Source organism: Moschus berezovskii, chromosome 8, assembly GCF_049115385.1.
Source record: "Moschus berezovskii isolate FMDL1 chromosome 8, NW_MosBer_1.0, whole genome shotgun sequence".
NCBI classification, from domain to species: Eukaryota; Metazoa; Chordata; class Mammalia; order Artiodactyla; family Moschidae; genus Moschus; species Moschus berezovskii.
In genome coordinates, this window is record NC_142467.1 from 97,355,040 (window position 1) to 97,382,638 (window position 27,599).

Below are 27,599 nucleotides of genomic sequence, written 5' to 3' on the forward strand. Positions count from 1 at the left end.
CTGTCTCCTTGACGGCCCGTGACCCGGAACATCTCTGGGCAACATGGCGGCGCCCAGCGCAAGACAGAACGGGCAGGGGTTCCGCGGCCAGCCGCGTGAAAAGGTAGGTCGCGCGTGGGGAGGCAAGCGCGAACTTCTGGGCACTGGGGAGGCCCGTTCTGGGCTGGCAGTGCGGGAGGGAGGCCTCGGAGAACCTCGGTTTCCTGGCCAGGGCACCATGACCTTTCGGCGTACCGTGCCGGGATGTGCCGGCAAAAGCCGTACTCAGCTTACCTACCTCTCCACGTCCCTAATCTCCAGTTTTGCAGATGAGACAGCTGAGGCTCAGACAGATTAGGGCCTTCGTTCACGGTCACGCTACAAGTCGGCCGCTAGGCTGGAATTCGACCCTGGGTCTGTCGCTGTCACCCAAAGGAGTCAAAATCCTGGCAGCCAGCCTCAGAGCTGCTGTGGGTACATCCTGCCTAGGGGTTCAGATTTTTACAAGTTTGGTAGAAATTTAGCTCTTCCCGATTCAACTGATACTTGTTGGGTACCTACATTATACCAGGCACTGTCCCGGGTGCTGGAGACACAGCAATAAGGCAGACACATACACACAATCTCCCAGGGAGCCAGCCAGACACTGGCTGAAACATGTGATTTCACACACACACACACACACACACACACACACACACACGGTCTCCCCAGGGAGTCCAGCCACTGGCTGAAACATGTGATTTCACACACACACACACACACACACACACACAATCTCCCCAGGGAGTCAGACATTGAACACATAAGAAATATGTGAAACATATGATTTCAGATGCTAATAACTGCTTAAAATGCATTCATCAGGGTAATGGGGCTTTAGATTGGGAGTGGGGTGGTAATCAGGAAAGGCTTCTTATTTGACTATAGACCTGAATGACCAGAGACTGATCTGGGGGAATAAATTTCTGAATAGAGACAAAAGCAAGTTCAAAGGCTCTGGTATTAGAATAAACCAAAATTGTTTAAGAAACAAGTGTAGCTGGAGCTGCCAGTAATAAGAGGTGAGTTTTGAGAGGAAGATTCTGATTTAATTTGTGTGCTGTTTCAGTGATTTTAGGCAGAGAACACTAAATTTACTTTACATTTTAAAAAGCTCCCTCTGACCACAGCAGGGAGAAATGACTGGAGGCAGGTAGGGAAAGAAGTTGAGACTGGATAGGTGAAAAGAGATCGTGGACTGAAGTGGTGGCCTTCAGATGCAGAGAAATGGATGCATTTAAGATGGATTTGGAAGCAACAGGAGTAGCTGATGAATTGGACTGGGGGAGTGAGGGACACAGTGAACTCAGAATTCCCAGGTTTGTGATCTGAATGACTAGCAGCAGTGATGTCATTGGCTAAGATGAGGAGGGACACGTTTAAGCAGGGATATGATTTGGAGCAAAATAAGTTTGAGATGGCTGGGGAAAATACCAAAGTGGCAGTTAGGTCAGGAGACTTGGGTTCAGGACTGGTGATGAACATTTAGGAGCATCAGCACATTGATCATCATTTCTCAGACCTTAACACACAGAGGAGAAACCTGGAGTTTTGTTAAAATGCAGATTCTGATTCAGTATGTCTGGATTAAGGCTGAGGTTTTGCATTTCTAATAAGCTCCCAGATGATGAGACAAATGCAGCTGGTCCCATAGATACTCTTTGAATAGCAAAGGTTTAGAATAAGGTCTTAATCTCAGGTGTGTGTTAGAGTCATAGGGGTGCTTTAAAATGCTAATACCTGGGCCCTACCTCTGTATATTTTGATTCAGTATATCTGGGGTACGGCCTGGGCATGGGAATTTTTTAAAGCTCCCAAGATAATTCTAATATGAACAAAGTTAAAAAACCATTAAAGCTACCTACAGGAATACAGAGAGGAGAGGAACACCCCTTTTGGTAGTTGAATGATGTCTTAGAGTAGCAGACAGATAAATTCAGAATGTGGGATTCCTCGCAGCCTTATTACTCAGAATTTGGTCTCCAGACCAGCAGCAATCAGCATCACTTGGATGCTTGTTAGATGTACAGTTTCTGGCTCCACTGGACCTGCTGAATCAGGATCTGCATTTTAATAAGATCCTCAGTGATTCATCTGCACATCCAAGTTTGCAAACATTGCAAACTTTAGAGAAGGAAGCAGGGCTTGCTGACTGACTAAAAAACAGGCCTGGGTGCTAGGAAGAAAATCAAGAGTGTCAACATGGGAGGAGGGCCTCACCCATGCAAGATACTTCTGAGAAATTGAGCAAAATGAGGCCAAAGAAATAATCACTGGCTTTGTTAAATGGAGAACATACAAGGGGTCTTTACAGGAGTGGTGTCAGTGGAGTGAGTGGGGCAGCAGCCAAGTAGGAAAGAGTGAGAAAGGAGTATAATATGCAGACACCTCTTGGGAGAAGCTGTGCTATAAATGGAACAGAGATGTGGAGCAGAGGCGGAAGGAGATGCTAGACAAAGTTTAAATGGTGGTTAAGAGTGAGCCAAATATTTCCCAGATCATTTTATGAGGCCAGCATTTACCCTGATACCAAAGCAAACAGATATGACATGAAATGAAAACTCTAGCCCAGGTTCTTTTATGAATATGGATGCAAAAGTCCTCAACAAAATACTTGCAACCCAATGTAGCAACAAATAAAAAGAATTATACAGCATGACCAAGTGGAATTTATCAGAGAAATGCAATATGAGTTTAACAGTTGAAAATTAATGTAATACATGATGTTAATAAACTAAAGGACAAAATTCACATGAGTTCAACAGATGCAAAAAAATAATCATTTGACAAAATATAATGAATGCCCTTTCTGATAAAAGTACTCAGTATCTAGTAATAGAAAGGAATGTCCTCAACCCAGTAGGTCATCTGTGGACAGCCCTATGGCTGACATCATAGTTAATGACAAAAGACTGGATGCTTCCCCGCTAAGATCAGGAAGAAGACAAGGATGTGCACTCTGGCCACTTCTATTCACCTTTGCACTGGAGGTTCAGCAAGGACACCTAGGCAAAAAAGAGAAATAAATTGCATCCGGATTAGAAAAGAAGATGTAAAGCTATCTCTATTTGCAGATAACATGATCTTGGATGTAGAAAATTCTAGGGAATCCAATTAAAAATATACATATATTAGGACTAATGCAAGTTCAGCAAGGTTGCAAGATACAGGATCAACATCTAAAAAATAAACTGTGTTTCTATACACTAGCTATGAACAATGTGAAAATGAAATTTCACAATAGCTTCGTAAAGAATAAGATACAAATAAACTTAACAAAAGAAGTAAAGGGCTTCTACACTGAAAACTGTAAAATACTTTTGAGAGAAATTAAAGAAGTTCCACATGTACTCCAATGTTCATTGCAGCCCTGTTTATAATAGCCAGGACATGGAAGCAACCTAGATGTCCATCTGCAGACGAATGGATAAGAAAGCTTTGGTACATATACACAATGGAGTATTATTCAGCCATTAAAAAGAATACATTTGAATCAGTTCTAATGAGGTGGATGAAACTGGAGCCTATTATACAGAGTGAAGTAAGCCAGAAAGAAAAACACCAATACAGTATACTAACGCATATATATGGAATTTAGAAAGATGCAAATGATAACCCTGTATACGAGATAGCAAAAGAGACACAGATATATAGAACAGCCTTTGGGACTCTGTGGGAGAGGGTGAGGGTGGGATGATTTGGGAGAATGGCATTGAAACACGTATGTTGTCATATCTGAAACGAATCACTAGTTCAGGGTCGATGCATGTTATAGGATGCTCGGAACTGGCGTGCAGGGATGACCCAGAGGGAGGATAAAGGGAGGAGGGAGGTGGGAGGGGGGTTCAGGAGGGGGAACTTATGTAAACCCGGGGCGAATTCATGTCAATATATGGCAAAACCAACCAATATAATATTGTAAAATAATTTGCCTCCAATAAAAAATAAATTAATTACTTAAAAAAAACAGTGAATCTATAATTAAAAGCATAAGCCAAATTAAAAAAATAAATAAAGAAATAAAGAAGATCCAAATAAATGGAGGGCTTCCCTGGTGGCTCAATGGTAAAGAATCCGCCTGCCAACGCAAGAGATGCAGGTTCCATCCCTAGGTCAGGAAGAGCCTCTGTCAAAGGAAACCCACTCCGGTATTCTTGCCTGGGAAATCCCATGGTCAGAGGAGCCTGGCAGACTACAATCTATGGGGTCTCAGAAGAGTCAGTCACGACTTAGCGCCCAAACCAACAACAAATAAATGGAAAGGTATCCCATGTTCATGGATCAGAAACCTTAATATTATTCAGTCAGTTCAGTCGTTCAGTGTGTCTGACTCTTTATTTCCCAAATTGATCTACAGATTCAACACAATCCCTATCAGAATCTGAGCTTTTTTTTTTTCCAGAAATTGACTGCTGATTCTTAAATTTATATGTAATAGTGAAGGATCCAGAATAGCCGAAACTGGATATCCATATGAAGTGAACCCCTTCCTCACTTCCATTTAGAAAGATTAATTCAAAGTGGATCAAAGATTTAAATGTAAGAACTAAAACTCCTAGAATAAAACATAGGAGTAAATCTTCATGACCTTGAACCAGGCAATGGTTTTTTTTGGATACAACATCAAAAGCACAGCTATAAAAAAAAAACAAAACTGGACTTTGTTGGAATTAAAACTGTGTGCTGCTGGAGAAGGAAAGGGCAACCCACTTCAGTAGTCTTGCCTGGGAAATTCCATGAACAGTGGAACCTGGTGGGCTATAGTCTATGAAGTCGCAAAGAGTCAGACATGAATGAGCATGCACACACATGCACAATAGTAATAAAAACATTCAAAAAACATTTCCTAAGAGGCTTTCCTGTTCTAAACCTCTTATTTAAACAACAACAATAAATTGTGCTGCAAGTAATAACATGAAAGTGAAAAGACAACTCAAAGAATGGGAAAAAGTAGTTGTGAACCATAAAGGTCTAAGTGACTGAATTGAACTGATCCAGAATACGAACAACTCAATAAAACCACTCAATAGTAAAAAAAGATAAATAGCCTAATTTTCAAATGGAGAAGGAATCTAAATAGACATTTCTCTGAAAAAGATACACAATGGATAGTAAGCCCATGAAAAGATGCTCAGCCATTACTAGTTTTTAGGGAAATGCAAATCAAAACCACAATGAGATGCCCACTTCACACCCACTAGGATGATGTCTATAATCAAAAAGGCCGACAGCAACAAGTATTGGCAAGAAGGCAGAGAAACTGGAACCCTTATACATTGCTGGTTGGGATACACTGCTGGTGGGGATGTAAAGTGGTACAGCCGCTTTGGAAGACACTTTGGCAGTCCCTCAAATGATTAAACATAGAGTTACCATATGTCCCGGCAACTTGATTCTAAGTATATACCCAAGAGAAGTATAAATATGTGTTCACACGCAAACTACACAAGTGTTCATTGCAGCAACAGTCATAATAGTCAAAAAGTGGGAAGAAGCCCAAATGTTCATCGGTTGATGAATGGGTAAATAAAATGTGGTTAAATCCATATCGTGAACATTTTTTTTTTTTGGCAGTTGAAGTCTGTTAGATGTTACAACATGGATAAACCTTGAAAACATGTTAAGTGAAAGAAGCCAGTCACAAAAGAGCACATATTATATATGATTCCAATCATGTGAAATTCTCCAGGCAAGAATACTGGAGTGGGTAGCCATTACCTTCTCCAAGGGGTCTTCCTGATCCAGAAATTGAACCCGGGCCTCCTGCATTGCAGGCAGATTCTTTACAATTAGGTTACAAGGGAAGCTCCATGAAATTCTCAGAGGACACAGTAGATTAGGGGTTGCCTAGGGTTGAGTGAATGACTGCTAATGGATATAAGTTTCTTTTTTTGAGGGGGGTGACAAGCGTGTTCAAAAATTAGATTTAGTGATGGCTGCACAATTCTGTGAATATACAATCGACCCTTGAACAATGTAGTGGTTAGGGGTGCCAACCCTCTGCACAGGTAAGAATCCAAATATAACTTTACAATTGGCCCTTCATAGCCATGGCTCCACACCCTTAGATTGAACCAACCACAGGTCATGCTATACTGTAGTATGCATATATTGAAAAATAATCAGGGACATCCCTGGTGATCCAATGGGTAAGACTCTGTGCTCCCAAAGCAGGGGGCCCAGATTCAGTCCCTGGTTGGGGAACTAGATCCTGCATGCCACAGCTAAGATTCAGCACAGCCTATATAAAGTCTTTATTGAATTTGTTATGGTATATTTCTGTTTTTGTTTTTGGTTTTTGGGCCATGAGGCTCCTGGAATCTTAGGCATGTGGTATCTTAACTCCAACTAGGGATCAGACCTGCACCCTCTGAATTGGAAGGTGATATCTTAACCACTGGACTGCCAGGGAAGTCCCACGAAAATAAATATGAAAAAGAAAGAAGTCAGCCTATAAGTGGACCCATGCACTTTAACCCAGTGTTGTTCAAGGGTCAACTACTGAAAACACATTTAATTTCATGCTAAGGGTCAACTCTATGGCATGCAAATAAAGGTATTAAACAAAACAGAATGATCCGGCAGGGAGGGGAACCAATGCAGAAGCAAATTCCTCCAGACAGTAAAGGATCTGGTCCAGAAGAACAGGGAGCCCGATTGTAATCATCACTCCTGCTCCACGTTGTGGATGAAGAGACCAGTGGAGCCAGTGCATTAGCCATGCCATCAGGGACATGGCCCCTGCCCAGGAGAGAGGTCTCATTGCCTTCAGCGGGTGGGTGGCCAGACTGATGCTGTGTCTTCTCTTGCCAGGTGGTTGTCCAACAGGCAAAGGCATGAGCTGGGCCCAAGCCATCCTGCTGGCCCGGGGCCTCTCTCGGGGCTGGGGGGGCATCTGCAGCACTGCCCTCACAGGAGCCCCCTTCTCTCAGGTAACCACTAGTCTTGGGGGGAGCAGGAGGAGGAAGAGGCAGGCAGGCCTCACTATGCACCCAGTGAAGCCAGCTTGAAGAGCGGAGCGGGGAGGGGAGGAGGCAGGGGTGTTTGTGGGGGCTGGGTCTGGGCTGGTTGGTCTGCTTTGAGTGCTAGTTGAACGTCTCTTACTCATTGTGCTCAGTAACTCAGCTGAACCCGACTCTTTAGGACCCCATGGACTGTAGCCTTGCCAGGCTCCTCTGTCCATGGGACTCTCCAGGCAAGAATACTAGAGTGGGTTGTCATGCCCTCCTCCAGGGGATCTTCCCAACCCAGGGATCAAACCTGGGTCTCCCGCATTGCAAGCAGATTCTTTACCCCATTGAGCCACCAGGGAAGCCCAAGAATACTGGAGTGGGTAAGCCTGTGCCTTTTCCAAGGGATCTTCCTGACCCAGGGAATGAACCGGGGTCTCCTGCATTGCAGGTGGATTCTTTACCAACTGAGTTATCCAGGAAGTCCCTCTCATTTTTTTTTTTTTTTTTTTGGCTGTACCACATGGCTTGCAGGATCTCAGTTCCCTGACCAGAGACTAAACCTGGGCCCCGGTAGTGACAGTGCTGAATCCTAACCACTATTCCACCAGGGAGCGCTCGTGTCTCTCACTCATTTTAGGAAGTGTTGGTGGACTTGCCTGCTGGTCCAGTGGTGAAGAATCTGCCTTACAATGCAGGGAATGTGGGTTCCATCCTTGGACTGGGAAGATTCCACATGCCCCAGGGCAACTAGCTGGCATGCCACTAGAGAGTTAGTGGACCACAATGAAAGATCCTGCGTGCTTCAACTAAGACCTGACACAGCCAAATAAATCAATACATATTTTTTTTAAAAAAGCATTGGTGTACCCATGGGTGAGGGTCTTGAATTTAAAATTAAGACGGTCTGAGGTGAGTGGATTTGGGTGGTGACTCTGGTTAACTCCTGCATTTACTTGTAAAGATGTGAGCAGAAAATCGAATTTCCTTCCCTTAGCCTAAGTGATCATGACCATAAATTACAAGTACGATGATGATGGTGACAGTATTAATAGCTCCTTTACTGAACACTTCCGGTGGCCCAGACCCTGAGTTACATATTTCATTTCCATCTTCTCATTTTAGTGTCTCCCCTTCTTTGGGGCATTCTAGAATTTGCTTTTCTGCTTTTTGCCCTATGCTCATATCACCTGTGCCTACTCTTTCACTTTACCTGAATGCTTTTTTCTTTTAATCTCACCTAAGCACAATATTGGGATGGTTATTGGATACAGTAGGACTGAGGGCTCCAGTCTCAGCTCTGCTGCTTTGCAACTTCGTGACACCAGGCATTTTGTGTCATCTCCTTGGACCTCAGTTTCCTCTTCTGTAAAATGGGTACACGAAGAGGCACTCCTTTGATGGACAGTTGAAAAGATTAAATGAGCCTCACTCTCAGAAATGCTCCACAATGCCTGGAACAGAAGACTATTCTGTAAGGGACTTCCCTGGAGGTCCAGTGATTAGGACGACTCACCTACTGCCAGGGCATGAGTTTGAGTGAACTCCGGGAGTTGGTGATGGACAGGGAGGCCTGGCGTGCTGTGATTCATGGGGTCGCAGAGAGTCGGACACGACTGAGTGACTGAACTGAGCTGAACTGCTAGGGCCCAGGTTCTATCCCTGGTTGGGCAGTTAGTTCCCTCGAGCCATACAGCACAACTGAAAAAAAAGTAAAAGGATACTTGCTGACCGCAAGGGAGCTGAGACAAGGCAGAGCCTCCTCTTGTTCCACTTTAGCTGGGAATATAGGTGGTGGGCGATTCAACTACATGTGTCTGCAAATGGCCAGAAAACGCCTTGAGTATTAGCTTTTGAATTACAAATTACAAATGAATTTTAGCAAGTAGGCAAATTCTCAAACATGGAATCTGCAAATAGTGAGGACCAAATATATATATCGGCCTTTTTTTTTTTTAACACAGATGGGATGCTACTGTACACACCATTTCACACTTTCCTTTCTTTCATTTAATGATATACTTTGAAGCTCACTCCTGGTCACAGGACACCTCCTCCATGTGTCTTACAGCGGTGGGTGCTCCTTGTCCAGGCTCATGGCCACTTGCTTAATTTTTTCCTTGCTGATGCACATTTGGTCCATTTCCATTGATGCAGCGGATGCACAAATGTCATCTGAGGCAGATATGTTTAGAGCGGTCGGATTTAAATACCGGATGCAAGACTGCTGTGTCAGAGGGCGTTTGTTCTCTCACCGTGGTGAACACTACCTCCACTGGGATGTTACCATAGCTGTCTGGCTATGGTAACTGATAACTTTGTGATGGCGCCTGGTCGTGGGTCTGTAACCAGGGCACCACAGTTCTTCGGAGGCCATTAGGGATGCCCGCTGGCACCTTTCCCAGCAAAGAGCCGGCGGGGCAGTCCCCCAGGGGCACCAGGAGGCGCCAGGTTCCAGCGGTGGTTCTCCATCCGCAGGTGCCGCCCCAGGCCCCACGGGGCCTCCACTGCAGTGCAGCCGCCCACAACCCTGACTCATCGCTGGTCTCACGCCCACCCGAGCCCCCCAGGCGGCCTGTCAAGGCCCTGGCAGTACACGAGGAGCTGTTTAGGCCCGCGCTGGATGGGGCACGAGACAAGGCGAACTTCGTGCAGGCAGTGCAGAACTTTGCCGAGTACAACGTGCACAAGCGCGGGCACGTGGACTTCATCTACCTGGCCCTGCGCAAGATGCGCGAGTACGGCGTCGAGCGGGACCTGTCTGTTTACAACCTGCTGCTTGACATCTTCCCCAAGGAGGTCTTCCGGCCTCGCAACATCTTCCACAGCATCTTCCTCCACTACCCACGGCAGCAGGAGTGCGGGCTTGCAGTCCTGGAGCAGATGGAGAACCACGGTGCGGCCCGCAGGCTGGAGTGGGGCCAGGGGCTGCCTCCCTCTCCCATGTCTCGGCCCTCTATCCACTCCGTGGTTCCTCGGTTCTGGCCTCTCCTCTCTGTCTCTCAATCTGGAGTCCACCTCTGTCCACCCATCCCCCACCTCTCAGTCATCTCTCTCTCCTGTCATCCCTTCCCTCTTCTTCTCCCTCCCTGAGGCTCTGCCTGCATCTGCCTGGCACAGGGGTGATGCCCAACAAGGAGACGGAGTTCCTGCTCATGCAGATATTCGGCCGCAAAAGCTACCCCATGCTCAAGCTGGTGCGCATGAAGCTGTGGTTCACCCGCTTCAAGAATATCAACCCTTTCCCCGTGCCCCGGGACCTGCCCCAGGACCCCGTGGACCTGGCCAGCTTGGCCCTGCGGCACATGGAGCCTGACCTCAGTGCCAGGGTCACCACCTACCAGGTAGTCACCCCTGGCCACACCCTCGGCCACCTCCCCAGGGCCAGGCCCCCTTCAGGAACTGGAGCGATTCTGGAAGACAGGCCCTGCTTCCCTGGTGGAACCTTCTCTAGATCCCAGGGCCCTGGGCCCAGCTGGACCTCTGCTCCTACCTCTCCTCCCCACACTCACTGTATTCTGGGCATGGCCTTCCTGTCCCTTGAGCAGTCTGTGGCAGCGCTTCTCAGTGACGCAGCCAAGGTCATGCAGACAGTGGCAGAGGCAGGATTTTCACACAGGTGGGCTGGCTCCAGGGTTCCCTTCCCATGAGCATCTCCAGGGTCAGGGACTTTGGCTCAATCTGATAGAAGCAAGAAGGTGGTGGTCTTGAGTGATGTGTGGGAGGCCCAGTATTTAGACCTCAGAGGGGCCCTGAATTTCACTAGAATCCCCCTTCCCCATTTCTCTCCCCCCTGCCCCCCCGTAGGGGCTGTGGGGGCCACAAGTGTCCACCCCTGCTTTCCTTACAGATGCCTTTGCCGAAAGACTCCCCCAACACAATGGATCCTACAGAGACCCACATTGTAGGTAAGGTCCCATGGAGGGAGGGGGTGCCGCATTCTCACTGAGCCTGCTGGGAGGGCTCTCTGGGCCTTGGGACACAGCCCCTGTGCCAGAACTACCCCCCACCCCCACCCCATGTGTGTGTGTCTCCACACCAGGGATCCAGAGTCCTGAGCAACAGAGCGCCCTGGCCCACCACGACCCAGCCCGCCCAATCTTCGTTGAGGGCCCCTTCTCCCTGTGGCTCCGAGACAAATGTGTCTATTACCACATCCTCAGAGCTGACTTGCTGCCCCCCGAGGAGCGGGTGAGGGCCCAAAGTGGAAGTTAGGGCAGTGGGAAGAGTGAGTTGGCTCAGAGGTGTGGAGGGGGATGGGGGGATGGGAGGGCAGGGACCAGGGAAGAGGCCACAGGTGGCTTCAAGACCCGGGGCCTCTGACTCTGCCTGCACTGCCTCCCTGGGGTAGGAAGTGGAGGAGATTCCAGAGGAGTGGAACCTCTACTACCCGATGCAGCTAGACCTGGCCTACGGGAGGAGCAGCTGGGATGACTACGAGTTTAACATTGATGAAGGTAAAAACCAGGACAGGTTGGATTCTGAACACTGCATGGGATGGGGTACCACCTCTGGAGTGGAGGGCTGAGAGCCAGGCCAAGACCTAGTCCAGTTACACTCACCCTCACAGACGCAGCAGAGGCCCAAGTACATACACACACACACATGAAAGCATGATACTCCCTACTCAGGGGCTCTAGACCTGTTAGCCCTCTGCCACTTCCTCCTTCAAACATCTGTGGAACATCCCTGTGCTGGGTACTGGGCATGACCAGGACAGGTCCAGTCCATCACCTATGTCAGTGGTGGAACAGACATGTTACATTCTTGGGGTCCCCGGGAGGAGGTACACAACTCAGTCTATGGTGGGGGTCAGGAGGATTTCCAGTGGAACCCTGAAGAATCAGGAGGCATCACCCAGATGAAGTGTGGAATGGGCAGGCTAGGTGGAGGGGATTGTGTGTGCAAAGGCTTGGATATACACAAAAGGCAAAGGGAGCTTAAAGAGTGTGGGCATGAGGGGGCTGAACAAACTGAAGGCCAGTCCCCACTGCACAAAGTGAGGGCCTATCTCTCCCAACAGTGGAGGAAGGGCCTGTCTTTGCCATATGTGTGGCGGGTGCCCATGACCAGGCCACACTGGCCAAGTGGATCCAGGGCCTTCAGGAGACCAACCCAGCCCTGGCCCGGATCCCGGTGGTCTTCCGCCTGTCAGGGTCCTCCGGGGAGCTCCTGGCATCCTCCCCAGAGCTGGAGGAGCCACCCCCACCCAAGGGCCAGGAAGACGAAGACAGACAGCAGAGACAACAGCAGGGCCAGAGCTGACCCTGGGCGGTCATGAGAGCATAATCCGCGGACTGGTGTGAAGGCACGAGATCACCTGTGTGTACAGCAAATAAAAGTCTTCCTGCTTGGGGCTGCGTTGCCTCCTCTCTGGCAGTGTGGTGTCCCTGCCCCTTTAATGCTTGATGTCATGCCTTTTCAAGGGCTTTCCAGAACGGACAGCTCCCTTGTCATCCCCGCAGTGCATTCAGGATAAAGGTACAGAGGAAGAATCCCCTAACCCCCGGAGGCCTACGGGTTCTCTTCGCTGTTTCCTCCCCGGTCAGCTTCATACCTTCAACCTCCCCTTCCGCCTCTGTTTACTCAAAAGTTTAACAGAAGGGATTAAGAAGGGAGGGAGTTGTTGCGCGCATGCGCAGCTTCTGCTCTCGGGCTCCTTTTGACGCCGTGGGGCAGTGAGAGTCCATCAGAAATTTCCCGCCGGCGCGGAACATGCGCGCCATTTCCGGCCGGGCTCCTAACAACGGGGGAGGCTGGTAACCAGGGAGGGGGGGATGGCGGAGCGGACGCCGGAGCCCGAGGCGGAGGCGGAGGCTGAGGCGGGCGCAGGCGGGGAGGCGGCTGCCGAGGAGGGCGCGGCGGGCCGCAAGGCGCGGGGCCGGCCGCGGCTCACGGAGTCGGACCGGGCCCGGCGGCGGCTCGAGTCCCGGAAGAAGTACGACGTGAGGCGCGTGTACCTGGGCGAGGCGCACGGGCCCTGGGTGGACCTGCGGCGCCGCAGCGGCTGGAGCGACGCCAAGCTCGCCGCCTACCTCATCTCGCTGGAGCGAGGCCAGCGTAGCGGCCGCCACGGGTGAGGGGGCCCGGCCTGAGGGTGGGAGTGAGGGAGGAGACGCCCCCATCCCCCGCTGAGCCTGGCCCCGCCCTATTTGTCCCCAGGCCCCGCCCCTGGCACCTGTGAGCCCCGCCCGGCGCCCCCGCGGCCGGCCTGGGTCTCCGACTGCTGGTCCTGGGACGCGCCTGGCTCGCGGCCCCACCTCCCGTCGCTCCGACTGCCCAATCCTAGGATGCGTCCAGCCTCTCGACCCGCCTCCTGGGCCCTTTGCCCCGCCCCCTAGTGCTCTGGCTGCCCAATCCTGGTATGGGACCCACCTCCAAGCATTCTAACGGCCCAGTCTCTGGAGGGGCGGCCCCACCTCCCTGAAGACTCACGGTTCTGAGGTCTCCACTGGCCCCAGGAACCTCAAGGCCTCATCCCCTTAAACCTCCGCAGTGTAGCCTGGGGCTGTGACTGAACATCCCAGGCCTCCCAGCCCTACCCGTCCTGAGGTTCCAGTGGCCCATCTGACATTGCATGGGGCCCACTCCCAGAAACCAAGGCCGCACACTCCCAGAGGACCCCTTACAATCCCTCAACCTCTTGGCTCTTGGGGAACACCTCTGCCTAGGGAGACTCGGGTGAAGAGGAAACCCCAAGTTAGCTGCTCAGGTGGAGGGCAGAGGTCTTTACGGAACCTTGGTCTTTAAAATGACCTGTAAGGAAGGAAATTTTCTCTTTCTGAGTTATTGGTTGATGTGATGATTAAATGAGTTAAATTACACCCAAACGCTTAGAACAGTGCCCGGCACATAGTGAGCTGTCCGGATATTAGCTGTTACAATGTTTGTTTCCTGTAGCAAGTAATGCTGCAACAAAACCCTGATCTGCCCTGGTTTTCCCTTGTATACATTCACACTTTTCTCTCAGAGGAGATTCTGGGGGTCAGGAATCAACCAGAACCTGCTGAATCATACCCACTCCCTCCCCAGGGTAGCAGGCTGGCTTATATGTCTAAGAAAGAGCAGGGCAGGAAATGCTAGGAGCTTATACAACTTCAGGCCCGTGTGTTGCAACTATTGGAGTTTCTGATTCAGTTAGTCTGGGTAGAGTTGCAGATCCTATATTTTTTCTGAAGAGCTGAATCTGTATAGCTGGAGTTGAGAACAACTGGCCAGAAGGAGCCCCTGGAGGTTCCTAAGCTGAAATTGCTGTTTACAGAACCTTGTCTGACTGAGCTGGAGCTGTGTGGGCCTGCAGGACTGGGGCAGGGGCACTAAGACACCCCAGGCTGTGTGTGGTGTGGCAAAACCTGGACTTGGGGCACAACACATGAGTAATCCAGAAAATACACTCAGGGATATTTCTTCCTTTAACCTGCATGGCAATTCTGTGTGGGAGGCACTGCAGTTATCCCCACTTCATAGATAAGAAAACTGAGGCCCAGCGGGGACAAAAGCTGCTTGAGATTACATAGGCAGTCAGTAGCAAAGATGAGGCTTGAACTCCGGTCTGAGTGACACCAAGCCTGTCTCCACCACGAAGTGAAGTTCCAGCACCCCAGCCTTGGTGAGGCTATAAATGGGTGGAAGTGGTTGTGGGTGTTTAGATTTGGGTTTGGGTGAGAATTGAGGCAACCAGTCTGGCCCCTTGGAGGGGAGCTGGGGCCATAGGGGGGCATAGAAGCTGCTGGAATAGGACACTGGGGCATGGATTCCTGGGCAGAGCCTGGGCAGGAGGGATAGAGGAGCCCAGAGGAGCTGTCCTGGGATCAGATGTGGAATATGGGAGCTGAGACTTGTCATCAAGTTGGACAAGGGTCAGAGAGGGTGGGCATTGGAGCTGAAGAGAGACCCTAGACTGGCTGTCAGGGTATTTGTGGCAAGAGGGTGGTCCCAGCCACAGTAAGGAGACCAGTGTCCCAGGTCCTGGCTCTGTGACAATATTGAGAATCATTGGGCTTCCCAGGTGGCTCAGTGGTACAGAATCCACCTGCAATGCAGGAGACTTGGGTTCTATCCCCTGAAGGAGGAAATGGCAACCCACTCCTGTATTCTTGCCTGGGAAATCCCATGGACAGAGGAGCCTGGCGGGCTAGAGTCCATGGGGTCACAAAAGAATTGGACACGACTGAGCAATTAAACAACAATGTGATCATTACCACCATTTGCTGAGTGAATAATTACCAGGCTCTTTACAACGCCTATAACGTCGTGCCAACCCCATGAGGAAGGTACTGCTATGAGCCCCACTACAGATGGGCAGACTGAGGCACGGGGAGGCAGGGTTGCTCACCCACAGTCCCAGAGCCTGCTGCTATGGTTTAGATGAGGAAGAGCAGAGAAGCAGTCTGAATCAGGTGGGCAGGCCCTGAAGCATGGTGGCAGGAAGGTGGAGGGAGGCCCTGGCCAGTCCAGGAGAGATGGCTCTAAAGCATCTCAGAACCTGTGCTGGACTGCAGTTCGGAGGCCCATGTGGGGTCAGGAATCTGCTTGGCAGATCTGGTGGCCATCCTGGTATAGGAGACCATGGGGTACCCCCCGCCTTTGGGCTCCCCCAGGCCATGGCCCACTGGGGCACACAGTCAGTGTGGGGACCCAGGCAGGGTGGGGGAAAGCTCTGGAGGCAGGTAGACACAATGGCATGGCCTTTGGGCAGGACCCTCGTCGAGCAGGCTATTAGGGCCTGACCATCTCCCTGGACTCTGGTCCAACCTCAGGGGCAGAATGTGCAGGACCTTGGATGGGGCAGTCTGAGGTTAAGTCTGTGATGGTGCTATTGGGTAGCAACTAACTACAGACTCATTGGGCTTCAAAAGTACACAGATTTATGATCTCACGTTTCTGCAGGTCAGGTGCCTGGCACGTTGTAGCTGGATCCTCAGCTCAGGGTCTCAAGGCTGAAATCAGGGTATCAGCCTGATATGCCATTGTCGCCTAGAGGCTCACCCAGGGAGATACCTGTTTCTAAACTTGCTCAGAGCTTTGGCAGAATCCATTTCCTCGGGGCTGTACAGCTGGGGTTCCTGCAGTCTTTCTGGGCCATTTTCAGGTCCTGGCCCCTCACAGGCCCCCTTGCTCTCTGTCTCCAGTCTCTGACTTCAAGCCTTCTTGCTCTCTGTCTCCAGTCTGTGGATTCAGCACTGCATTTATTATTATTATTATTAGTTTTACTCATTTACTTTTGGCTGTACTGGGTCTTCGTTGCTTCGAGGGCTTTTCTCTAGTTGCGGAGAGCGGGGACTACTCTCTGGTTGTGGTGTGTGGGCTTCTCACTGCAGTGACCTCTCTTGTTACAGAGTACAGACTCCAGAGTGCACAGGCTTCAGTAGTTGCAGCACATGGGCTCAGTGGTTGCGGTTCCCAGGCTCTAGAGCACAGGCTCAGTAGTTGTGGCCCCAGGCTTATTTGCCCCATGGCATGTGGGATCTTCCCGGACCAGGTTTCAAACCTGTGTCTCCTGCACTGACAGGCAGAGTCCTCAACGTTGAGCCAGCAGTGCACTTTTAAAGTCTCCCCTGATTAGGTCAGGCTTCCCGAATAAACTCCCTCTTGATAAGTCTACTCCCCAGCCTGGGGACCCTGGGCTGGCAGCCTCACCCTGAGGGCCTCAGTTTCCCACTCTGTGAGGTGGGTGATGATGGTAGACCCGATGCCAGTGCAGCAGAGCCCAAGTGAAGCCACCGTGGGCAGCAGGCCAGGCCCAGGAAGCAGAAGATCCCATCCTGCCCCACACGAGCAGGATTAGGGTCTCACCATCTTCAGTCCCCACTGCCTCCTCTCTCTGTTACAGGAAGCCTTGGGAGCAAGTCCCCAAAAAACCAAAGCGGAAGAAAAGTAAGTGGGGCTGCAGCCAGGGTGGGGGTGGTGATGGGAGTAAGTGACTTTGTAGTTGGTTCCCACCCTCCCTCCCTCGCAGATGGTTTATGGAGGGCCCACACATGCCAGGCACCATGTGAGATGGGGCAGACTCAGACCTGCCCTCCCAGAGCCCACAGTCTCACAGGAAAGATGGGGAGGGTGGGGGCAGGCCAAGCAGGCCTGGGGCGAGGATGTAGGGGCACCAGGAGGCCCAGAGGAGAGGCCTGACCCAGCCTGGGGCTTGGGTAGGAGTGGGGCCAGGAAGGGTCGGAGGCAACCTGAACCAGTGCTGTGCCCAGCGGGAGTGCTCTGATTGCCCCCATCTGACCCAGAAAGGCTGAGTCACTGCCCCAGACTGCACAGCCAGAAAGTGGCCAGGCCAGACCACAAACCCAGGTCCGTGTATCTCCCAAGGGGTCTCGTTCGCTCCTCTGTTCTGCCCGGTGCGTGGGAGTCAGCCGGGGAGGAGCCAGGCAGAGCAGAGGGAACTGTTTGTGCCCCAGCCTACAGGGCGTGTGGTGTGCCAGGCTCGAGGGGAGCTGGGTGTGGCCTGTTGGAACAGAGGCTGGAGCTCCTGGTCCCAACCCCCTGACCAAGACCCCGAGCCCTGGGCAGTGGGTCTTAGGCCATGTCCAGCAGGGTGAGGACTCGTGGTCCAGGGACATCCATCTGATGGCAGTGAGCCCCTCCCCTTCCCCTTCTCATGGTCAGATGCAGAAGCTGAGCTAAGACCGTGACTCCCAATCCCAGAGAAGATAAGGAGGCAAGTGCTGGTTGGGAGAGGTGGCTGCTGGTGGTACCCCATGATCATCACTGGGTTGGTGGCCCCAGCACCATCCCTAGCCCCCAGGACCTTTCCTCGACCCCCTCTTCATCCCCCAGCCTAGAAAGTCAAGGGCACACCTTCCTCCCCATCGGCTGCAGAACTAGGATCATCACAGGAATCTTAGGTACCTTTTCCTGTCCTGGGTCCTATGGATGTCATCACTCCCTGCCCCTGGCAGCCCTCAGGAAATGGGGACCATTATCCTCCACCAGCCCAGAAGGGGAAGCTGAGGTTCAGAGAAGCCAGGTCGCTTACTGGGAAATGGCAGAACTGGGATTTTAGCCCAGGCAGTCCGGCTCCAAGGGCAAGAGGCAGGGCAGGTCTCTGGAAGAGAAGGGCAGAGCCCTTGCAGAGGCCCTAAGGCCGGACCATACTTCTGTAGGTGAGGATCTGGGAGGAGGCCCTGAGCCTAGAGTGGAGTGATCAGGGGAGCAGTGGGAGGAGAAGATGGTGGGAGGTGACGGGGCAGGACACGCAGGGCTTGGGAAACCTCTGGGAGGACTTTGGCTTTTACTCCTGGTGAGATGGGAGCCCTGGTAAATTCTGAGCAGAGAAGAAGGGTGACTTGGCCCAAGTGTTCACAGGCGCCTTGTGTCGGCTGTGGTGGGTAGGGGCAGAGGTGAAAGCTGGGAGACCAGGGTGCAGCGACTGAGCTGGGCAGGCGGGAGACGCTGAGCTGATGAGGACGATCCTAACTATAACTAGCAGCTGACAGTTGCTGCACATCTGCCAGGCACCAGGCTTTGTCGTGTATAAGACTCGACCCCAACAGTGAGGACAGCCCCTGGCTAGCCTCTGTTGTCTCCAGGGCAGGTCTCACGTTTCTGAGCCTCAGTTTCCTCCTCTGGGGACAGGTGCGGACAGGACTCAGGAGGGAGTCTTAACCTCTGGGGAACCATAAGGCCGAGGATGGTTTGGGGGCCCCACTGCTAGGCGGGGTTGGGGGGCAAGCACTGCCCCTCACACTGCCCTGGGCCTGTGTGTGCAGGGCGGCGACGCAATGTGAACTGCCTGAAGAACGTGGTGATCTGGTACGAGGACCACAAGCACCGCTGCCCCTATGAGCCGCACCTGGCTGAGCTAGACCCCACCTTCGGCCTGTACACCACGGCTGTGTGGCAGTGTGAAGCTGGGCACCGCTACTTCCAAGACCTGCACTCCCCGCTGAAGCCGCTCAGCGACTCAGACCCCGAGAGTGACAAAGGTGGGCCTGCTGGGGGAGCAGGGAAGGCGCAGCATGGCCTGCAGGGTCTGGGGCCCTGCCAGCATCAGGCCAGCAGCACAGACCTCACGGCAAGGAACACGGTCCTGGCGTTGGGTGATCTTGCCGTCCTTGAGTCCTTACAGAGCCCGAGAGCTGGTCCCCATTCTGCGAAAGGACCACCAGAGCGTGGCGTAGTGTGCCTGAGGTCAGGGGCAGGCGGGGCTGGGATCCAGGAACCCAGCTCAGCGGCTGGAGGGACTGGCAGGTGCTGGGTCTCTCCTGGCCTCTCTGTTCTCCTTTGCTTCCTCCGCCTCTTTCTCAGGAACTTCATCCTCTTGCCCACCATTCAGCCTGTTCTCCTTTTCCCTGTGCCACATTCTCTGCTCTTGACCTTTCTCTGGTTCCCACTTCCCCCTGCTGTCTTCCTGTATTTCATCCTCACTCTTTCTGCCCCCCACATCATCTCGTGCCTTTTTCCTCTTCCCCCCACTGTCTCTGCTCCATCTCACTCCCCTTTTCATCCCTTTATCCCTTCCCCACAGCTGGCCCCGCATGCCCATCTCGCTGCCCCAGTCCTTTACCTGCCATCCCACATGGTGTGTGCGCACGCGCACACACACACACGTGAGCCAGCGGCCTGCTCAGGACTAGGAGGGCCCCGTTGGCTCTGGTGGGGGAGCAGAGGAGACGCTGTGGGTGGTGAGGGGCTGCCCACCTGCCTCAGGGGCTTGGCACCAGAAGGAACCTGGGGCCCACTGCCAGGCACCCTGCTGGAGCTGAGGGTGGGGTCAGCCACCAGGGCTGGCAGGCATCTCTGAGCAGGTGGCGTCCCAGCTGGCCAAGGGGAAGCCGTGGGCGAGAGGTGTTCCGGGTGGGCACCCCGGCCAACGGCTGTCCCATGGTGTGTCAGCCAGGCTCCCAGAGAGCAGCCAGCCCCATGGCCATCTTGTCCTCCTGATGCCAGGCCCTGCCCTGAACCACCCTGGACCCTCCCCACTGCCCCGTCATTAGCAGTTAAGGAAACCAAGGCTCCTGGAGTCACGTGACTGACTGGCCCATCTGGCTCTGTGTCTGGCTAGGTTGGGGGTGGTACCCAGAAGGGTCCCTTGATGGCCCAGCCCAGCTGTGACACCAGTGGCTTCTGGGTCTTGGCTCTCAGGAGTGAATGCTGGGAGCAAATTGGCCAGGTCTGTTGTGAGCACTGGCCGGGGGGGAGGGGAAGGGAGTGGCTGTGTCCCTGTGCCAGCTCTGGCCCCTCAACAACACCCTTACCAGCTCTCTGTCAAGGACGGGCCTCCCACCAGAACCGTGGGATGCTGGTGGGTGCACAGCCAGTTCTGTCATTAATGTCATTATTAACTGACAAGAAGTCTAGGGTCCGCTTAACAGCTGGACATTGTCATTGGGGATCCAGGCACACGCCCTGGCCAGGCCCTACCTCTCTAGGAAGCTGCCTCCACTCCGGGGTGGAGCCACAGGGCTCAGTCCACCCTAAAGATTACAGAGTGTTAGAAGGAGGGGCAATTGGGACTTCCCTGGTGGTCCAGCAGCTAAGATTTCCTCGTTATCAATACTGGGGACCTGGGTTCAATTGCTGGTGAGGGAACTAGCTCCTGCATGCTGCAACTAAAGATCCTGAGTGCTGCAATTAAGACCCAGTGCAGCCAAATAAATAAATATTTATTTTTTAAAAAAGAAGGGGAAATCCCCCCCACCCTACCCCTGCTGCTGCCTAGGGATGAGTCAAGGATGGGTGGGGGAATATTATTATTATATAATAACTATGATGGGAAACACTGATGAGGTGCTTACCATAAGCCCTACTGTCCTATTTACTCATTTAAATACCCCCAAACACCCCCTGGGTAGATGCCAAGTTACCCCAGGCCCAGAGAGGTTAGCAGGCACCCCTACTTTACACAGGTGGAGGAGTGGGCACTGGGACCCCGCTCCAGAGCCTGTATTCTCCACGTGGCCCTCTGGGACTGTAGATGTGATATATAGTACCCAGACAGCATACCCCAGCTGTATCTCGAGTGAGCTGAAGGGACAGTCATTCGTTTGCCCACTCCCCAATTTCTTCCTGCGTGTGGACATTGGTACCAAATGCCTGGGTAAGATGCCCGCTCCCCTTGGCCTTCATCACAGCCTTGGTCTTGGATTCCCTCATTCTTGCAAACGTGAGCTCAGCGTGGACCAATCAGCTGGTACCCTGTGCACAGGGACCCCCCCATCTTTGTGGAGTTTACCGTCTAGAGAAGCAGACAGTAACAGGAGAAAAGTGAAACCTAGAGTGAAGTGGACGGTGGCAAGTGTTGCAGAAAAGCAGGCGAGAGAAGGGTGCAATATGAAACCCAGTCCAGGGCGTCCCTGGAGAAATACCACTTGAGGGAGGCTATGATGGAGGTGAGGCAGGAGCCCACGCGGCATCTGCAGAAAGAGGATTTAGCAGAGCGAGTGGCCAGTGCAAAGGTCCTGAGGCAGAGACCTGCCCAGCATCTCCAAGTATGGAAAGGAGGTCAGTGGGGCTGGAGAGGAGGTGACAGGGGCAGATTGTGGGCTGTGTGGCCATGGAAGAGTTTGGCTGCTCTGCCAAGTCAGTTGGGAAGGGCATTAACTGAGGTAAGACCAGAGGCTGACACAAATGCACCCCACCTCCTGTGACCTGACACAGCTCACTTCCATTCTTATTCCACTGGGACTCAGCTGTATCGCCACACCTAACAGCAAAGGCTGCTGGGACATGTAGTCCACCAGGAGTCAGAAGGAAGAGGCGGGGTGGGGGGTGGTGATGTGGGGGGTTGTTTGGTGAGCAGCTGGTATCTCTTCCACAGGAAGCAATGCACAGATTCTTAGAAAAGGAGGTGACCTAAGCAGGTGTTCACAGGCTCCCTCTGACCCCAGAGGACAAACAGACTTGGTGGGGGACAAGGATGGGAGCAGGGGCACCCAGGAGAAAGAAGTGCATGTTCTGGGCTGGTGGGACTCTGCCCAGGATTTGTGGGGCGGGGGTAGGAGAAGCTGCCTGCTCGGGGATGTATTTTGGAAGCAGGGCCAACAGGTTTTGCTGACAGATTGGAAGTGGGTGTGAAAGGGAGAAGTCAAGGAGAGCCCCAGGACTTTGGCCTGAGCAGCAGGACAGGCACAGCTGCCACTGGCTTAGATAGGGATGTCTTTGAGCCTTTCTCTGAGGGGAGATTCAAACCAGTGTCTGAGACGCCCATAAGACTCACACACACACCAGAGAAAGCAATGGAGGATGCAGTGAGGTATGACAGTCTGCACCTCCACAGGAGGTTCAGGTGAGAACTGTCCACCGGAGGCACCAGGCTCTGGGGAGAGATGGCACTGTAATAAAAATAGATGCAGGCAGACCTAGGCGACATTGCAGATTTGATTCCAGACCACCTCAATAAAACGAATATCGAAATAAAGGGAGACACGTGAGCTTTTTGGTTTCCCAGTGCATGTAAAAGTTATGTTTACACTAAACTGTGATCTGTTAAGTGTGTGATAGCATTGCAGGGGAAAAGAAAGGTACATTCCTTAATTTAAACACTTTATTGCTGGGGAATTCCCTGGCAGTCTAGTGGTTAGGACTCTGATCCCACTGCAGAGGGCATGAGTTTGATCCTTGGTTGAGGAATTAAGATCCCGCATGCTGTACACCTGGGGAACAGTCCAATGAAGTGACTCAAGGAGGAGCCCCTAGATAGCTTTAGGATGGGAGCCAGTCACCGGTGGCAGCTCTCAGCCCCACCCCCAGCCCCCAGAAGCAGATGGGAGCTGGAGAAAGTGAAATTCACTCAGTCGTGTCCGACTCTTTGTGACCCCATGGACTGTAGCCCGCCAAGCTCCTCCATTCATGGGATTCTCCATGCAGGAATACTGGAGTGGGTAGCCATTTCCTTATAAAACTTTTGGGAATTCCCTGGCGGTGCAGTGGTTGAGACTCTGTGCTTCTACTGCAGGGGGCGCAAGTTCCATCCCTGGTCAGGGAACTAAGATCCTGCATGCCCTGCAGGACGGCCAATAAATAAATACATAAAAATTTAAAAACTCTTTTACACAGTGAGGTTCTGAGAGCTTCCAGGTTGGTGGACATGTTGAGGTGCTGGGAGACTGATGCGTCTGTAGAGAGCCTCGCAGCTCCATGACGGGCCCCCTACACAAACACACACATAATTACCTTGCCCTGCGTTTTTCTTCCATCCGGCAAATGCTGAGATGTATCCTTTATAATAAAATTGTAATCAGAAGCAGATCACTTTCTTGAGTTCTGTGAGTTGTTCTAGCAAATTATTGAAACTGAGCAGAAGTCTGCCGGAACCTCCACTTTATAGCTGGAAGTATGGGTGGTCTGGGACTTGTGACTAGCATCTGAAGAGGGGACAGACAGTCTTGTGGGACTGAGCTCTTTAACGTGCAGGGTCAGACACGGTCTCCGGACAGATGGTGTCAGAACTGAATCCAATTGTTGGACACCTGGCTGGTGTCCAGGAGGAGGGCGGTGTTTAATGCGGCCAGCCCGACCAATACGCTGGGGTGAGTGGAGAGCTGAGGAGTAGCTCCAGCGAGAGCTGGCCAGGCCCATAAGGACAGAAAAGGCTGAGAAGGAGCCACCAGGGAGGAGCCAGGAAGCCTGAGTGTGGGTCTGGGGGCTGAGGCAGGGGAGTATCCCAAAGTGCAGGGGCAGCAGTGGCGGATGTGGGATGAGCTGACCCCTCTTACAGGGGAGTCGCAGTGCCCAGTCCCTGGGGCAGGGGGCTTCCAACAAATACCAGCTGCTGCCGCTGTACACTGTTGTAACCATCCCCTCTCCTCTGTCACCACAGTGGGCAATGGCCTGGTGGCCGGCAGCTCCGACTCGTCCAGTTCCAGCTCTGGCTCTGACTCCGAGGAGCCCCCCGAGGGCCAGCCAACCAAGGCGACAGTGGCCACAGCGGCAGTCACACCCACCAGCCCGGCGGGCAGCAGTGGGCTCATCACACAGGAGGGCGTGCACATCCCCTTTGACGTCCACCACGTGGAGAGCCTGGCCGAGCAGGGCACCCCGCTATGCCCCAACCCAGCCAGCAGCGGGCCGGAGGCCCTGGAGACAGTGGTGTGCGTGCCCGTGCCCGTACAAGTGGGCCCGGGCCCCGGCACCCTCTTTGAGAACGTGCCCCAGGAGGCACTGGGCGAGGTGGTGGCCAGCTGTCCCATGCCAGGCATGGTGCCCGGGTCGCAGGTGATCATCATCGCCGGCCCCGGCTACGACACCCTCACGGCCGAGGGCATCCACCTCAATGTGGCAGCTGGCAGCAGTGCCCCAGGAGGGGGCCTGGGTGATGAGGTGCCCTGTGCCATGATGGAGGGCGTGGCTGCCTACACACAGACAGAGCCGGAGGGTGGTCCACCCAGTACCATGGACCCTGCTGCCATGACAGGCATTGAGACCAAGAAAGGTCAGGGGGTGCCGTGCCAGTCCAGGGGCTGGAAGGGGGGGCTCGTTGGGACCTGGCGAGGGGAGGGCAAGGAGTGACCCCAGAATGAGCTCCTCAACACCCTTAGTCCCCGCGGGCACTCACTCTGTGTCCACCCCCGTAGAGAAGGAGGACCTGTACGTGCTCAAGAAGGAGGAGAAGGAGGAGCTGGTGGCCCCCGAGATGGCCGAGCTGGCCGCGACAGTGCCTGAGAGCACCGAGCCTGAGGCCGAGGCCGACGGGGAGGAGCTAGAGGGCAGCGACATGTCCGCCATCATCTACGAGATCCCCAAGGAGCCCGAGAAGTGGGTGCCAGGGTGGGTGGGGGCAAGGACTAGGAGCGGCTCCTGGTGCAGGAGCTCCAACGCCACAAGCCCCTTTCCTTCTAGGAGGCGGCGGAGCAAGAGGTCGCGGGTGATGGATGCCGATGGCCTGCTGGAGATGTTCCACTGCCCCTACGAGGGCTGCAGCCAGGTCTATGTGGCCCTCAGCAGCTTCCAGGTGAGCCCCCCACCCAGGTAGGCCAGGCAGGGCTGCCTGTGCAATGCGTCTGGGCACCGTGGCTCATGGACGCGAGGCCTCCAGGTACCACTGGCCTGTCTCCCATGCACCGACCTAGCCCCAGCTGATCTCAGTCTCACCACAGAGAGGCAGGCATCACCTCTGGCCTTCCCCTCCTGTTCTCCAGCCCCAGCCATCCTGCCTCCTGCGGCCAGCCACTGCCTCTGCATACCCTGTATCCTGCCTGGTCCCAGGGGCTCCCCCCACACTCCCCCTCTTCTAGCACCGGAACTCTCCCCGCCTCCTCCCAGGCCACCCTGTCAGCTCAGGATGCCTTCTCTCCAAGCTTAACTCTGTTTGCCCCTCTGCCAGGAAGCCCACCCTACTTCCCTCCTCACCCCCATCACTCACTGCACTACCAGGACATACCTGCAGTGTGCCCTCTGGGGTCTGGAGAGGGTGCCCTAAGAGCAGAGACAGGGTTCCATCACAACCCCACTCCTGGCGCAGGACATGGCTCCAAGAGAACTTTGAATTTGCCAAGTCATGTTTTCACTAAGCACGTATTGAGCCCCTTCTGTGTGCCAGGCCTGGTGCTGCCCGCTGGAGCAGTTGTGCCAGTGAGGTAAAGAACGAAAGAACAAAGGCATGACCGAGTCGGGGGCTGCCTGCTCCAGGCTCTGGGGTCAGCTCAACAGCGCAGAAAGAGTCACTGTGGGGCTGACAGCCCTGGACTCCAGTCCCAGCCCTGTCACTGCCCACCTATAAGACAAGACCAAACCACTAAGCCTCCAGAGCCTCAGTTTCCCCTTCCACAAGCTGGGCTGGTGGCAGCCCCTTTCTGTGGTTCTGACGTGGTTCTGATGAGGCCGACCGATGCCCCAGCCCAGAGCCTGGCTGGAGCAGGTGCCCAGTTAAGCTGCTCTTTGATGCCAGTTGTGCCCCTGGGCCCCAGCTTGGATCTGGGAGTCCCTCCCAAGGGCGGGGCAAGCCCCAGCCGTCCCCCATCTGTCCCCACCCTGCAGAGCTCCGAGGTGGGCCCATGGCACCCACTCCTGCCCCTCTCACTCCCAGAACCACGTCAACCTCGTGCATCGGAAAGGGAAGACCAAAGTGTGCCCTCATCCTGGCTGCGGCAAGAAGTTCTATTTATCCAATCATCTGCGGCGGCACATGATCATTCACTCAGGTCAGGCCCAGGGCCGGGCTGGCAGCTTGAGCTGCAGGCAGGGAGCTCTGGAAAGCCAGGGCTGGGAGCAGGGTGAAACCTGGGCCTGGGGCTGCCTCTCTCAGAGCCTCCTCCATGTCCACCACAAGGGCTGGTGTGAGATGGTGGAAGTAAAGCAGTTTACTGGGCACGTCCCCAGTGGTCAGTAAGCTGGAGCTGCATGGTCACAAGGCCACCTGCTATTATAAGTCATGTGTAGCTGGGCAGGGGCTGGCTGCCTCTTCCCTAGCTTGGCCCCTGGGCTCCCCACTTCCACAAGCAATTCTCATGTGAGAGCTGTTTCAGGACTGAGCGGGGACACTGAACAACCCCAGGGTAGGGAAGTGGACTTGAGAGAGGATTTCTGTCTGCCTCTAGCACCTCCCTGACCTAGGTCATAGCATTTAGGCACGTGCCTCCCCATGTGCCCAGCGGGAGGGCACAGCTTCAGATTTTTCAAGAAGCCGGAATTTTGGATTTTTATGTGAAATTGCCCCAGTAGGTGAAATATTCGAGTCAAACTCAGGCCCACTCTGGCTTGGCAGTTTGCGTCCTGTGCCCCTCAGGGATCCGAGTTCAGATTCTTGCTCTGCCCAATCACCTTCCTAGGCAGCCTCCGAGCCTCCTGTGAGGATGTAGCTGCGCTTCATTTTAGCTGCCTTAGTTATCATAGCCTTCTTCAGGTGTCCGTGAATTCACCTGCGAAACCTGCGGCAAGTCCTTTAAGAGGAAGAACCACCTGGAGGTACACCGGCGCACGCACACAGGCGAGACGCCTCTGCAGTGAGTGACGGGCTTCCGGGCGAGGGGCTGGGAGGAAGGACATCCGGGCCCGGACCCGCCCAGGGCAGTGCCTAAAGCGGGTGACGCCCCCAGCGTTGCCTCTAGGGTTTCCAGAATAAACCCAGATGGTACTCCCGGTCCCCGAAGCGAGGCGACCCCTACCCAGTGCTGCTTTTCAGCCCCGCCCACTCTGACCCCCCCGCCCCCGTGCCTCCTGTGGGCTCTCCCCCAGGTGCGAGATCTGTGGCTACCAGTGCCGACAGCGCGCATCGCTCAACTGGCACATGAAGAAGCACACGGCCGAGGTGCAATACAACTTCACGTGCGAGCGCTGCGGGAAGCGCTTCGAGAAGCTGGACAGCGTCAAGTTCCACACGCTCAAAAGCCACCCGGACCACAAGCCCACCTGAACCGCCCCTACCACTGAACGCCCCTATTTATTCGTCCGATTGGACACCATGCCCGGGCCTGTCAGGGCCGGGACATCCGCGGGGGGCCGCCCGGACCGCGGGCCGGAAGGAGGCGCCCCTGCTCCACTCTAGGGCTGGGCCCCCGGGGCAGGTCCCCCACCCCCGCCCGATTTCTGGAGCTGGCCCCTAGGGTTGCACTGCTGGAACTGTGTCAAGAGAGAAGAGCGAGATTAAAGAGCAAGAAAGGAGATATTCTTCTCTAGGCTTGATTATTGGGGGAAGGCGGGCGGGCCCCTCTCCGTCTCCAGCCTGGTCCTTTCCTGAGCAAGGCG

The 27,599-nt window shown here is 53.7% G+C and overlaps 2 protein-coding genes and 1 long non-coding RNA gene across 9 annotated transcripts; 2 read left to right on the top strand and 1 right to left on the bottom strand.

Annotated features, from left to right (window-relative positions):
• Positions 1-12,327, top strand: ECSIT (ECSIT signaling integrator). The gene is made up of 8 exons (XM_055429896.2): positions 1-103; positions 6,835-6,953; positions 9,450-9,867; positions 10,092-10,315; positions 10,822-10,879; positions 11,014-11,162; positions 11,323-11,428; positions 11,995-12,327. Exons 2-8 carry the CDS (start codon positions 6,858-6,860, stop codon positions 12,234-12,236), a joined length of 1,293 nt encoding a protein of 430 aa, XP_055285871.2. The 5' UTR covers positions 1-103; positions 6,835-6,857; the 3' UTR covers positions 12,237-12,327.
• On the bottom strand, positions 9,706-12,652 carry LOC129558604 (uncharacterized). 2 transcript variants are annotated; one of them, XR_016038091.1, is made up of 3 exons: positions 12,529-12,652; positions 10,484-10,652; positions 9,706-9,845 (listed from the first exon to the last, which is right to left on the bottom strand). It is a non-coding gene; the product is annotated as an uncharacterized LOC129558604 (long non-coding RNA). The 2 variants fall into 2 exon arrangements; XR_016038090.1 differs by lacking the exon at positions 12,529-12,652 and adding an exon at positions 12,292-12,431.
• On the top strand, positions 12,580-27,517 carry ZNF653 (zinc finger protein 653). 6 transcript variants are annotated; one of them, XM_088838980.1, is made up of 10 exons: positions 12,580-13,047; positions 16,804-16,847; positions 18,686-18,901; positions 23,354-23,446; positions 23,737-24,348; positions 24,491-24,671; positions 24,756-24,867; positions 25,942-26,056; positions 26,758-26,857; positions 27,090-27,517. In XM_088838980.1, exons 1-10 carry the CDS (start codon positions 12,749-12,751, stop codon positions 27,265-27,267), a joined length of 1,950 nt encoding a protein of 649 aa, XP_088695106.1. In that variant the 5' UTR covers positions 12,580-12,748; the 3' UTR covers positions 27,268-27,517. The 6 variants fall into 6 exon arrangements, 5 of the variants coding, with proteins under 5 accessions (XP_088695106.1, XP_088695107.1, XP_055285868.2 ...); XR_008686437.2 differs by lacking the exon at positions 23,354-23,446 and having other exon boundaries at positions 25,893-26,056; positions 27,090-27,138; XM_088838981.1 differs by lacking the exon at positions 23,354-23,446 and having other exon boundaries at positions 24,455-24,671.
• Positions 27,518-27,599: the final 82 nt, after the last annotated feature.

Excerpts from the sequence above, each read along its gene's own strand:
- ECSIT (XM_055429896.2), top strand. The coding sequence starts at position 6,858 with ATGAGCTGGGCCCAAGCCATCCTGCTGGCCCGGGGCCTCTCTCGGGGC. Across the intron at positions 6,954-9,449 it reads CAGGAGCCCCCTTCTCTCAG|GTGCCGCCCCAGGCCCCACG; the intron begins GTAACCACTAGT and ends CTCCATCCGCAG. Across the intron at positions 11,429-11,994 it reads CGAGTTTAACATTGATGAAG|TGGAGGAAGGGCCTGTCTTT; the intron begins GTAAAAACCAGG and ends CTCTCCCAACAG.
- ZNF653 (XM_088838980.1), top strand. The coding sequence starts at position 12,749 with ATGGCGGAGCGGACGCCGGAGCCCGAGGCGGAGGCGGAGGCTGAGGCG. Across the intron at positions 13,048-16,803 it reads CAGCGTAGCGGCCGCCACGG|GAAGCCTTGGGAGCAAGTCC; the intron begins GTGAGGGGGCCC and ends TCTCTGTTACAG. Across the intron at positions 26,858-27,089 it reads ACAGGCGAGACGCCTCTGCA|GTGCGAGATCTGTGGCTACC; the intron begins GTGAGTGACGGG and ends GCTCTCCCCCAG.